Consider the following 13,681-nt stretch of genomic DNA (forward strand, 5'->3'; position numbering starts at 1 on the left):
CCAACCCTTTCTGGAGAGAAACAACCATCCAACTATTTTAGGGACTCCACTTTGGATTTGAGTAGGGCTTACTCCTTAGCATTTTATTTTCCTGAAGACATCTCACAAGGCAGCAGATGTTTAGGATCAGTTTTCCTTCTCCTAGATGGCCTACCTTCCAGCTGCAATAACAGCTAACTGGGATCAGGTTGGAAATCAAGGATTCCACATTGTTCCACTGCTTCACAGTGTTTGTGTGTGTGGAGGGGGGTGTCAGTTTGGTCCCACTTGGCCAAGATGCCCTAGGTTCCCTGGCAGCACAGCTGTCAAAATTACAACTTCCCTTCAAACTTTGGAGGTGAAGAGAGGGTGGAGATTGGCACGCAATTGCCAGGATGGTCCACTCTGCAGCTTCAAAGTTGGCAGGAAGGATAGTCACTCATCGTATTTGCCTTATGGCACCCCTGTTGTTGAAGCCTGGTGCAGCATAATCTATGAGCACAAATCTGTATAGCAAAGCTCTTCCCATAATCATCAACAATTGCCTTGCTTTTCTTTGAATCAGAAAATGCAAGGGAACCCAGCTTACAGCTGTAATTCAGAAGGTTATTCTCAGGCTGGTTCTTACCTTTCCTATTAAGAAGTAAACAAGAGACTCTTTGGGAACAATTTGCTTCAGTTCTTCAAGTTCTTGTAAAGCATACTGAAATGACCAAAAAAGACCCCAAACCATTGAGCAGTTTTTTCTGAGAAATATGAACCATATAACAATATTAGCGTTGATACTTTTGGTCACGAAGAGTCGGACACGACTAAACAACTAAACAACAACAACCTTTGGTACAATACAAATAAATCTTTCTTCCGGCAATTCTAGTTAATTGTTTGACACATGTATTTTCTATGGGCTTAGAATTTGTAATATTATTATTTGCTAGAAAACACCAAGGCTTTTGGTTTCATGTGTACCTAGCCACCTGAAACACGCCCACAAGGGACCAGGGAATGCAGGAAATTAATAGATACTGAACAGAGGGGGGAAAGACAGATCTCTCCTCCCCAAAGCGGGATGACAGAAGTATAACAAGGTTCAAGAAATAAACAGCAACCAGGGCAAGAGAGCTGATATAATTACAACAAAAAGGAAGATGGGTTATATGAACAGCTGGGAGAGTTTTGAGGCACATGACTGTGTGAATGTCAAAGAATTTAGTGCCAGCTTATAGATGGTCAGCATATTTTGTTTAGAAGGATTAAATGATCCAGACTAATTCAATATATCCATTCTCCCTTTCTCCCAAACTAAGAATCATATTATACCTTAAACACTTGCTAAAAGCAGTATGACTGGGGAAGGAACCATTAGATAAAGCGAGATCTACTGATACTGTGGAACACAACTTGTATGAGGAGGCAATTAAATAAGAACAGACCCCAGAGCCCACAGAATTTATTAAAGAAAAAAACCCAACCAATTCATAGGAACTTGCTCCTAAATTAACATGTTTAGGATTGCCCTACAGGTGTTACGCAATGGCTGTAGAGTGTGTCCAAACTTTCAAAGGAAACACAAAAGGTTGCTGTCCAAGAAACTCAAAAGCGCAGTTCAACCTCATTGCAAATTGCTCACCTTATACTTCTCATTTGCAAATAATACTGAGGCTCTATGGAATTTGCAGAGGGGGTTCTTGGGATCAATATTAATAGCTTTGTTCAAAGTATCCAAAGCCTTTTCAGATTTCTTCAGGGCATGCTGAACCTGAAAAAGAAATGATTTATTTATTTGTTTTAGAAGGATAGTGCTTGCTCATTGTTGGATCTGCCAATGTCTATGTTCAGGCCAGGGACAGAATGAAGCATGGTTTACTTACAACTCCAATGTGGCACAACAAGACAGAGCTCTGAGGGTTGATATGAAGTGCTTTCTGGAAATGCATTTCTGCAAGGCTGAATTTCTCCTGTTTGTAGTAAATCATTCCCAACCCATACCTAGCAATTTTAAAACAAGACTGTATTAGGCACCAAGCTTGTATATTATTAGGAAGGACACTTTCTATTGGCTGAGAGTGTAAGTGCACAACATTAATTGAGTGGTTGACTTTGAGCAACACAGGTAAAATGAAAAAGATTTCATAATTCTAACAGCATCTACACAAGTATGTTAATATTCTGCTTTCCTATTTTGAAGCAAAGCCTTTATATGATTGTTTCAGCACCGTCTAGTTCAAATACACTCTCCCTGTTACAATCCAAGTTAAGTTTTTCTCTCCCCACCCTTTATAAGCCAATGAACAATGGCAGCTGCTCAGAACTGCTTTGACATGGGAAGAGTTCCATCCTATTACCAAGAATATAATATTTTGTAAGTCATTTTGTCAAATAAAATGTAGCACAGCAGCAACCCTCACATAAGTGGAGAGATATGGTTATATATTTTATAGTGCAGTGGCATCTAAGGTGTATTGCACAATGCGTAAGATTATGCTTCAAGCAACTGCTTGGAAGCCCCAAGGGAGGTGCAGTGCTGATACAGAGGTGTTCCCTGCTCTCTCCAACATCTCACATGGGAAATGTTTGTCAAAGCCGAACCCTTTTGAGCTTCCAAAGCTGGGTAGAGATAAAGATTGCTTGAGGATGCTCAGTTTTAAATATATATGGTGGTTTCATGCCAATTTATTATTATTATTATTATTATTATTATTATTATTATTATTATTGATGGTTTTATTGTTTAAGGCTTTTTACTTAAAAGTTTTGAGCTTTACACATTTGAGAATGTATAACGGGGGGAGAATGACATAATAAACTTTTCACGTGCTCCTGGCAGTGGTATGGAACCCCAACGATGCCACAGCCATTTTCAGAGGCAACTATGTCAGGACAGATGCATGTCAACTGGATGCAAGTCAGGGGTAGGTAAAGTTGGAGACAAAAAGAGGGATCCCAAAGAGACTGCAAGTAGACACCTAAAGTTTTTATTATTGGGGTTATTGTAACTCATACATTTTTTGCTTCTTCATTCTCTCCTTCTCCCACTCCTGGTTTTTAACTAATTAGAAATATTTCTTACCAGGCATTATAGTGCCGAGGATTCATTCTAATTGCATTCCTAAAGCAGGCTAATGCTTTCTCAAGTTCCTCTGTCAACACAAATTCATGCCCTAAGAGAGTGTAGGCGTAGGCATAATTTGGATCAACTTGTATAGCTCTCTGAAAGAACTTGATGGCAATGTCATGTTCCCGTTGCAAACTGAAGCAATTTCCTGCCGCACACCATGCCTGGAAGAAAGAAAAGCAAAATGGTAGAAGACGTACGATAGTATTTTTCTCCCGTTTTTTGAGGAGGTGATGCGGTAATGGAAAAGACAGAGTGCAACAAGTCTGGATTTAACAGTGCTCAAGTCCATGTTTACATGGCAACACCTTTGTGGATACTTGATTTTTTAAAAAATAATGTCAACCTCTCATTTGCTTTTTCCACAATCAAGAGGTGAATCAGAGACTGAAGTGTGTTTTTAAAAATGCCACAACAAAATGACCATGATGATACCTCTGGTGAATTTTTATCCATATCAGTTAAGTCTTTTGAAAGCACCGAAAGAGCAACATCTTTCTGCAAATGCCACAGTGTTGTTGAGTAGATTTCCATCCCTTCCACTCGGTAGTTTTCAATCCTTCTTACTTCAGAGAATATCCTCTCAGCCTACGAGAGAAATTAACACGTGGCATTTCAACAACGTGAATTAAAAGACTTTCTGCATGATCACATTTGGATGACAATTGTGTGTGCACAATTCATCCATATGGCTTCTCATCAGGGTTTTATTTCTTAGAATCACAGAGACCTTGGAGGTCTTTCTGCACAATGCAGGATGTAACCATGGTAGCATCCATTCTGCCTTGACCTCCACCTTCCAAGATATACTGTTGCAGATCTTACCTACATGTAGTTTCCCCTAATACTTAGCTGAAATCTTTCCATCCATTAGTCCTGCCCTCTGGAGCAAAAAATAACAAATTTGATCCATCTTCTGTGTGACAACCCTTCCATACATGCACAGAAGATGCTGCCTTCTCATATGTTAATACATGACCACAAGTTTAAATCTACACCAATAGATGGAGCATATAGGCTGCCCAGCACCAGAGAAGTCCTGTTAAGCCCGCTTGGGGAATGGTATGTAGGAGAGGTCCCACGAAAGGCACTAACTATGCAGAGGCCTCCTCAAACTAGGAACTGATGTTGCATAGTTCAAAGATGAGAGAGTAATCCAAATCTATGTTAAGTGATCTTGAAAATACAGTACATTGGCAGACATGCAGCACAGAATAGAAGCATTCCACATCATGCTCACCTGCATATATTCTGCAAGCTCAAAGTAAGCTCTTCCAATATGGCACAGTACCCAGCCCGTATTGTAGTGGTGAGAAGGCAAATGACTCAGTATATGAATTGCTTCTTTACAGTTGTAAGAACACAAGGCTAAATAACCTTTCCCCATGTCACGGAGAAGGCTCATCAAACCTTCTAGGAGAAAAATGCAATAAATACACAGGAGAACAAAGGAGATTAAGAAAGTACAAGCCTAAAAGCCCTATAGCTTCAAAAATGGAACATATTCTCAAGAAGCCAAAATGAGAAATAGAAAATAAATAAAATGCCAGTATGTGGTCTAATGAACAAGGTGCTGACTAGGACCTAGATTCAAATCCTGACTCTGAGCCAAAGTTACACATTACAAGAAACTGCTAACTGGATTATTCTATATGTCTACCAAAAACCTGGACATTATTCTAAGTGTATCAGAAAGGAAAATGGTTTTAAATGCACACTATTTCACCATGATTCTAACAGCATTTCCCCCCTTGCTTTTGTCTTATTCTCCACCCCCAGCCTTTGGGATGGCTTAACTACTACAAATGAATTCTTAGGAACAGTCCACACACCTGCTGCTGCTTTCTGTAACGTGAATGCCTGGATTTGTGGTGTTACGGAGGCAATCTTTCCTTCTGAAATGATGGACGAATCAAGTTTGGTGATTTCCAAACTGTCATTAATGTTTGGCTGTGTGATCCCTCCCTTATTGGTTTTACACTTTGTCTTTCGGTTTGCAATTTTGGGCGGAAACTTCATTTTTAACTTTTTACTATTTTCCTAAAAGAAAAGAACAAATATATTTAAGAACTTGTTACCCTGCAACCAAAACCAACAGCAAAGCATAATATTCAGGGACAGAAATCTAGATGTACTGTTCTTTCTGGAATTTGAATCACTAAACTGGAAGGGAGAAAAGGCAATCCAATCCAACCTCCTATCATATAGAAGAGCTCTTGATTGACCTGTCTGCTATCCAGAACACAGTGTGCAAGAATGAGGGAGCTGGAATCAAACTAAGCATCAGCACACAGGGGTTTGGAAGAAACTTAAGTCACGTTTTAAGTATGATGTCTCTGGACTAGTCTGCGATTTTGTGCAGTACATATATATATTACTGAATACAAGATACCAAAAATGACGACACATTTATATAGCAGTATTAATCAGGTGACCAATGGGGTCTGTGATGGCCACAACAGCTTTGCATCCAGTTCTATTATCGTGCCCTTTGCTCTCATCTCCACTGGGGAAAGCTGCACAAAAAGGAGTATTTGAGTTCAGTTCTGCATACCAAGCAGTTTTCACCCAATATGAGCTGCTCAACAAAGAAAAGAAATGCATGACTCTGAATAATGGTATAAAAACCCATGAGTTTAGGAATACTGGCAGAAAGTAGAACTGTTTGCAGAACATTTGCAAGTATGGCTTGAATACATGCTTTCTAGAAGCGATCTTCCCCATCAGGGAATAAGGGTAAAAATCCAAAACAACAGGTTAGCCAGCTATGACCAGGGATGGAGGAACAGATGGAGCAGCAGAAAAGGCCAGACATCTATGATCTTTATAACTGAATGGAAGTGTTCTCTGTAATGGTATTGTTTTCATAGTTTACCATGATAATCTGTTTTGCAGCAAAACCAGGGAATCTTGTAGCACCTTAGTCTGCCATATTTATTATGGCACATGGTTTCATGGTCTACAGTCTACTTGAAGCGGATTCTGTGCCGAAATAAATTTGTTTGTATTCTAATTAGATTTGTAGCCCTCTTAAACATTTCTGCTTTTCATGTTAGCCCTTGTTAATTCCTCGTGATACTATTGCAATATACAGATTCTCCAACTGCTCCCCATCCACATATGAGATATCTGATCACCAAGGGCATCACAGCAGCTGGAGTCCCATTTACCTTTGTTGTAGAACTATCACTAGAGAATAGGCGTGAACTTCTTCGAGGCAGCACATTAGGTGGAGCAGCAATGGTTGGGCTCAATACCTGAGGGGTTGTACTGAAGAGAGAATAAACAAAACTTCTTAGCGCGGCCGTCAACAACTGCTTGTGGAAATTAGGGCACGCATGGTATGCGCCCACCCCACTCCATTCTAATGTCTAAGTAGAAATGTGGGCAGTATGACAACAGCAAAATAAAACGATGGAGAGAAAAATTACCTAGAAACAAGAAGAAAATACCAGCAAGTCTGCCAAGGCCCTAGTCTTACTATGGACTGGTTAGGTATTGTGGACCATTGATACCTGAGTGCTCTCTCTGGCACTGTTATGGATGGGCAGCCCCTGATTTACTAGGGAGCTCCAGGCAATAAAACAAGCTGTGATATAGCTGGGCCTTATTGTGTGAGCAAGTCAACATACATAGAGCGAATAATTGTGCCTATAATTGGTATATAATTGGTGGTGAAGAGCGTCTACTTTGTCACCTCCATGCCATCCTCAAGTATACAACTTAGGTCCAGAATACCTGGCAGGCTGCCTCCCCCAGTACAGATCAAGCTGAGCTTTAGGATCTTCAGTGGAGACCCTGCAAGTAGTTTCATGACCAGTGAATTGTCACTTGGTAACAATGCAGAAGTGGGCGTTCTCAATTATAGGACTCACCTTCTGAAATGCCTTCCCTCAGGTACACTGTGAAGAAGAGATAAGTTTTCCTGGACTCAACCTGATTTTTATTTTTATTTATGTATAAGTTTGCTTTAAACTAGTTTTTAGGAAATGTTATTGAATGCGATACTTTTATTATTTTTTATGTAAGCTACATATATAATTTTATTCTATGAAACATATAAAATGTTTATAAATAAATAAAATCATGATCCAGGCGTAGGAAGACATTTCATACCTTGTCTGTGGGCCTGAACTCTGTGTTTGTGCAACAAGGATTGGCGTTACTTCCCGACTATTTCCGCTTTGTGAGAAGACTGACTTTGTTCCAGCTTGGCTTATTCTGGTGACAGTCTATATGTGGAAAAAACAGCACATCAGACCTATGACAGTGTTATTAAAAACCACTGGTATTGCTACTTGCAACTCATAAAGCTAAGAGGAGTTATCTGCTAAAATATCAATAATAATAATAATAATAATAATAATAATAATAATAATAATATCCAGTCATTATGTGATCCAGAGAACTGCATGATTAACAGAAAATGGCATGTATTTCTAAACACCAGTGGCTATCTTATCACATTGCTAGGCAAAGTCTTTCCCTTTTCCTCACACCATAGGCAGACCCAGTGCAACCCAAGAAAACCTATTTCCACACTATATTCACTAGATCAGGGCTATTGTGCATAATCCTGTGCACTATTAATTCCAGTGAGATTTTTTTTTGGGTGGGGAAACTTAAATTTATCACATACATTATCTCTAAACCAGGAAACAGACAAAGCAAAGTTATTTTGAATTAATCCACCTTTTTAGGAAGACTGAAATTTGCTAACCATCTCAATACTTGTGGCCAACCTTGGGGCTGAGAAATAGTCAATGAAAATACTAATGCCTGATTCAACTGTCCATTAACTTCCACACCAGTCTATGGAGAAGCACCCATTTTATGTAGTAGAAGCACTGGACAATGACCAGACTTTGGCAAATAAAGCAACTAATACATTTAACAGACATTAACAATAGGAGACAATGGTGGTAACTTTAATAACAACATTGCAAAAGTTCTAGTTTTAAAGACCACCCTAGAAAATAAAAGAAATATTTGCCGATGTTAGCATTCAAAGATATTGTCTGCAAAAATTATTGTTTCGGAGATGAAGCAATCAGACAGTGTCTACCACTTCTCTCTGTGATAGAGAGTTTGCCTGCAAAATAATTAGAGGTGGGGCGCCAGCTTGCAAGGGCGACGGGGCGGGGGGGGGGGCAGGGCAGCAATGTCACGTGTGTGATGCCATGCATCCTGATGTCATGTGCATAACATTAGAATGCCGGGAGGAGCCAAGGATGGAGCCAAATGCAGCAGCTGCGTGGCTTCAATAGCTTGCGGCTCCTCCTCCTGGCACTACTATCGGTGGGAGGAGGCTTCAATCCTCCTTCCCCTTCACGGCAGAAGGAGGAAAAGAAGAAGAAGCTAGCCATTGGAGCCGCTCCATGCTTTGGCCCCGCGCTCTTTGGAAAGGGGGGAGCAAGCCCTCACCCCCCCAAATATTGGGGAGGCCCAAAAGGGCTCGGCCCCCAGGAGCTGGTGCCCCTGACTGGAGAGCAAATACACAGAAATTGAACACCCATCAAGTTGCTTTGACAAAACTAAAGTTTTCTTCTCGTGACTTTTTAGAACAATTATCCAGATTTTTATATTTCCTTGCCTTCAATCTCACATGCACACCCTTGAATGCAAGGTACCTTCTTGGAAGGGGCTCCTGGAGGTGGCACATCAATTACTGAAGAAGAATTTGTGCAGTTTTGTAAATAGGATCCATCTCCCGGGCTAGGGGTTTCTAATGGCAAGATTCCAAAGCTGAGAAAACATACAAGAGTGTTTGAAAATATGCATGATTCCTCAAAGAGAGAAGTGAGCGGGCAAGGAGGAAAGAGAGAATCTTACTTTATAAACTAAGGACAAATTGCAGGGCAATGGAATTTATAAGCCCCAGTGAAAATAAGTTTCTAGACAAACAGTTTCCTCATTGTTACATACACAAGCTCGAAGACGTAAAAGCAAGAAGTTCTAGTGATCAACAATAATAAGGTATGTAAAAAGAAGCTCTAATTCTTTGAGGACAAACACACATTTTTCACATATATCCCAATACTTTCATATAATATTGCAGTATTCGTATACAGCTTGGTGGCATCAACTATGTTCAAAACAATGTGCATGTGTGGTTTTAAATAAAGGAAACTAACAAATTTAGCACCAAAACAATCACATGTGGCATGTTAGGTCAAGAGGACAACTCTCCTAAGCCATGCAATTCATGGTCAAGCAGGAAAGCCCTATGTGCTTGGGTCTCCCATACCAACACTTCATACACTGTAACTTATTTTGTCAAATAGTGCTTCTAAATGCTCACAAGCCCCACTTCTTATATCAATTCCTGAAATGTAGCTATATTTTTCTATTACAGCAGTAACTACTAAAAAAAATGTGAATCCTTCCAAATTAACAGACTCAGACTGCAATCCTAAACTTAAAGCAAACTCCCCTGAACAGTGTGAGGCCTGCTTCTGAATAAACATGCACAGGACTGTTCTGATATTGCATCTTAAGCATTTGTACACTTCAGCAGAGGCATAAACACATGAAAGCAGGGGAGAATATAGAAATGGATGTTTTGTTTTATGCAGGCAGTGGCAGGACAAACTTTTCTGTCTCTGTCCAAGAGAATAAAAAGTGACACACATATCACTTAAAAATGGCAGCATTTATAAATCGGTGGAATAACATTTCAAGTCTCTCCAAACATTATCCTACTAACTTGAAAGCCACCAAAAGAGTGCAAAGGGAGTTCTCAGAGAAATAGCTGAACCAGAGTTTGTCAGCAAATTCTACTCTATTAATTTAGGTCTTAATCAGACCTATGGATTTATCTACCACCTAGCAAATCTGGGAAGAATATGTAGTCATCAATGACTGATGCTGTGAATGGTTATGGTTCTTGTACACATTTAAACTTTATATACAGATGTCACAGATCCTCTGCACCTCTAATATGTCATAGACCCTACTACAAAATATTTGGGTTTTCCTGCAGCCATGTGTGTGACTATGCATCTAAAATAGTGAGCTCTAATCCATGAAAGCTTATGCCACAGTAATTTTGCTAATCTTTACAGTGTCGCAGGACTCTGTTGTTTTTCTTATAGTCATCTTCAGTAGGCAGCCTAGAGGATACTTCAGATTCTTTCTTTACCTTGGTGTTAATGGACTCAGAGCAGCTGGTCCACCCAGAAGACTCCGGCCAGTTTTTGGTTTGTTTTGAGCCTGTTTAGTTAAGAAGGCAGTTCCTGATCCAAGAGGTACAGCATCTGGTGAAATTACAGCCGAATCAATATAAGAGATGGAGGAATCTGTGTTGGAGGAATATTTAGAGTTGGAGGACTCCAGGTTGAGTCTGTTTAATTCCTGAAATGGAAAAAAAAAATAAGAAAGAGCAGCACAGAGATATTTGCAACGATCACTCTCAGTGTAAGCAATGATGGTAAAATATGGCTGATAAAAACTTACAAGCGTGTCTTGCGGCGTTTCCGTAAGAACTGTCTCTGGCTGCCTGTGGGTTATGCTGTGATTAGACACCACAGTTGTGCAGGTGTTAGGCAAGCAGCTGCTGAAGTTCTGTATAGATGTTAACTTGAATGTTTGGTCAGGGTCTGGCTTTTCACCTGTGTGAATGAAGAGAAAGGGATTTGGGGTAAGGGAAAAGGCTTCTTTTCAATGTGACACAAATGAAGAGATTAAAATGTTATGTGTTGCCCCACCCCCCCAACAGCACAGCATGGAACTGCTGTCTGAACTTATTGCTACATGGTGCTGTTAACATCCATAGTTTAAAATGTGTTTTAAAAAAAGATACCTATCAAGTATAACAATTAGAGCATGGCATACATCTTCACAAACACAACCTTAAATGCTTTTCACATTATTACTGAAGACTTTGTGTTACAGGAAAGCTGGTAGAGACCTAACTGCTGATGTTACTATTTCCACCAGGGGGAAGCTATTTTACTATGCATCACTAACAATACATGAAGTGCCAAGATCCATCTAGTCCTGCGTTAATCTTTCTCCAACAGTGATCAGCCAGATGCCTGCAGGTAGAGATCTAGTCTAGGGTACATTGCACTAAACCAAGGGTTGGAAATCTATTTTGGGCCTGTGAACAGATTTTGAATTTTTAGAAAGTGCTTTGGGCAACCCTGCCCTCAGTTGCTTCTCTCCCTCCAGTTTACTCTCCAACACAGACAGATGGAGTGCACATACACACACATTTTGCTTTCCTACCATATCTGAGTAAAAGTCAGGATCCAGCAGAATTGAATAGGCCTTATTTTGCAAGCCATCAGATTAGAATTTACATTGGTAGACTGTGTGGTAAAAATCACTGATACACTACTTGCCAGCACCACAAAGGCATTAATTGAAGGCGTGGATCTTCATGACTTTTTACAAAGTGTAAGACCATACAAAATTCCTAGTGTTTGCCTCCAAGTTACCATTCCATTCACGGATAATATTTTTCCTATCCTTCCCAAGCAGGTCTCATTAACTAATGCCTCCAGGAAGATCACAAGTGGACAAGGTAGGAATGGCAATCACCTGTTGTTGGTTCCCAGTATTATGTGCAATGAAATGGATTTTCTCCAAATGCAGAAGTTTCATTTTGCTACTATGACTAATAAGCATTGAGAAGTCTATCCTCCAAGCAATATCCTAGCAGGAGTTGGGCAGTTTGGAAGCATCATGATCTACTTAGTTTTATTAAATGTACAGTCTAACACCAATGTGCACCTTTCATCTTGGGCCCTTTTATATAAATTATACATATTCCATAAAAATGAAATAACCAACCTAAACAGGGCTGATATGACTTTAAAAGTTTTCATCTTGCATTTTTAACACTAATCTGTCCAGACGAGAAGATGTCTAGCTTTCCCTACATGTTATGCTAGTGGTAGCAGCAGCACTGCTTTAAGTCTTTCTGTGCATTTGAAGCAGAGGCAGAAGAAGATATGAATATATCTGCTTTTGTTTGTAAATGGCACAGATGGAAATGATGTACAGGACTTCAACCCATGGAGTTTCCAGAGGGCCAGTACAGTTTGCATCCAGCTCAGACACTCCGCAACATTACATTTCATGTTAACGTCTTCCAGGTTTTCCCCATACTCCTTTACACAATAGCAGCACACTACAACTGTTTTAAGAAGACCAAGATTACCATGCATCACAGGAACTCAGGAGCAGGCTGCAGCAACTGCCCTCTTCCACAACCCTATCAGTATTGGCAAGGGTGACTTATGGCCCACATCTTACACACCATGAACAGAAATGACTGGCAATCCATAGCAAGATATTCCTAAATTAGGGCTGGCATACGTCCAGATCTTCCCGGACATTACTGGGATTTCGAAGGCGGAATTGACGTCTGGGGGGAAATGCTGAAGAATCGCGGGTTGTTTTTTTTTTTTTGTAAAAATAATTTTAAATGGGGGGGGGTCCCCTAAAAAAGTTGAACAAGGTTTTTACTTTTTGAAATATGGCAACCCTATCCTAAGTAGGCATAAACCTGAATGTTTGAGTCAGAAACTTGCAGGAGGCATGCTGTGATAGCACACTCAATCAAAAAACAGCTCTGATGCAAGCTCAAGACAACTGTGAGACAACTCTTCCTGGCAGAAGCAAAGATTGAGAGGGCATCAAGTAAGAAGGAACCAAATGCATTCCGTGGGTTGCCTCCAGCCTGCAAATGCCACAAAACTCTCACCTTTCCATCTGAAACATAGGCATGCATGCCCCTAGTACAAAAAAACCAACGGAGGGGCCAAACAGCTGCACGGTACCAGCTTAGCCCTGATACTGCCAATGAGGCTGTTATGCCCTGCTTGTGGCCCTGCCCCTTTTGCACCTGTCACAACAAAACTACCGCTTCAAGTCACTTCATGGTGAGATTGGCTCCAGGCAATGGGAAACAACTCAGGGGGGTTGAAGAACTCTTAAAAGATCAGCTGAAAACCTGGAACACAACATTTCTGTTTTGTTTTAAAGAGTCATATATGCTGATAAAGTGGTAACATGGGGAAAGTCAAGTTTATGGGAAAAGGAAGATGAGATAGCATGAATTCTCAGGCTCCAGAGAAACCAGATACTTTGTCACTTTTCCAGAACAGGAAACCAACTGTGTGCTACCAAAACAGATTCTACAGTCTGGTTGGCAGGCACAGCAGCTGCCCGGTTTCACTTCATATGATATATTTCATTTTAGTGTTTGTGAGGATCTGGTTCTATTTACTTATCTATCCGCCAGTCCCTTGAGATGGGATACAATGAAACACCAAGTAAAAAAAAATATTCAGATTGCACAACTGGCTTCACCGCTGGAAATAAACCAGAAAGAACCCTGAAAGGCATGGATTAGACACTGGGATTTGAAATATACATACTCCATGTTTGTGTGGAATACATTAACAAAAACAATGAAGCCATTTCTGAGGAGAGAGGAGGAAAAGCAAGTAGAAGTATCCAGTCCCATTCTTGCTCAATCCCAGATTCAACGGCAATCGCCAAGGAAAAGGTTTTTGTAAAAGTGTTTTCCACATCATACGCTGCTGCCGTAAGAGAATTCAATTGTTCAGTAGACCT

The 13,681-nt window shown here is 40.3% G+C and overlaps 1 protein-coding gene across 4 annotated transcripts in view; it reads right to left on the bottom strand.

The window, feature by feature from the left end:
• CDC27 (cell division cycle 27) overlaps positions 1-13,681 on the bottom strand; it is a 28,250-nt gene that overhangs the window by 2,986 nt on the left and 11,583 nt on the right. For 2 of the 4 annotated variants that reach the window (XM_083582728.1, XM_083582726.1), the window contains exons 6-17: positions 10,550-10,704; positions 10,236-10,447; positions 8,725-8,839; positions 7,211-7,326; positions 6,265-6,364; positions 4,927-5,134; positions 4,335-4,504; positions 3,530-3,682; positions 3,050-3,258; positions 1,851-1,968; positions 1,610-1,738; positions 608-682 (exon numbers count right to left, since the gene is read on the bottom strand). In XM_083582728.1, coding sequence (XP_083438854.1) covers positions 608-682; positions 1,610-1,738; positions 1,851-1,968; positions 3,050-3,258; positions 3,530-3,682; positions 4,335-4,504; positions 4,927-5,134; positions 6,265-6,364; positions 7,211-7,326; positions 8,725-8,839; positions 10,236-10,447; positions 10,550-10,704 — 1,760 coding nt within the window. Of the gene's footprint in view, positions 1-607; positions 683-1,609; positions 1,739-1,850; positions 1,969-3,049; positions 3,259-3,529; positions 3,683-4,334; positions 4,508-4,926; positions 5,135-6,264; positions 6,365-7,210; positions 7,327-8,724; positions 8,840-10,235; positions 10,448-10,549; positions 10,705-13,681 lie in introns of all 4 variants that reach the window. The other 2 variants (XM_083582727.1, XM_083582725.1) reach the window with 1 other exon arrangement.

This window comes from Podarcis filfolensis (assembly GCF_964270895.1).
Source record: "Podarcis filfolensis genome assembly, chromosome: 13".
In the NCBI taxonomy this organism is placed as follows: domain Eukaryota; kingdom Metazoa; phylum Chordata; class Lepidosauria; order Squamata; family Lacertidae; genus Podarcis; species Podarcis filfolensis.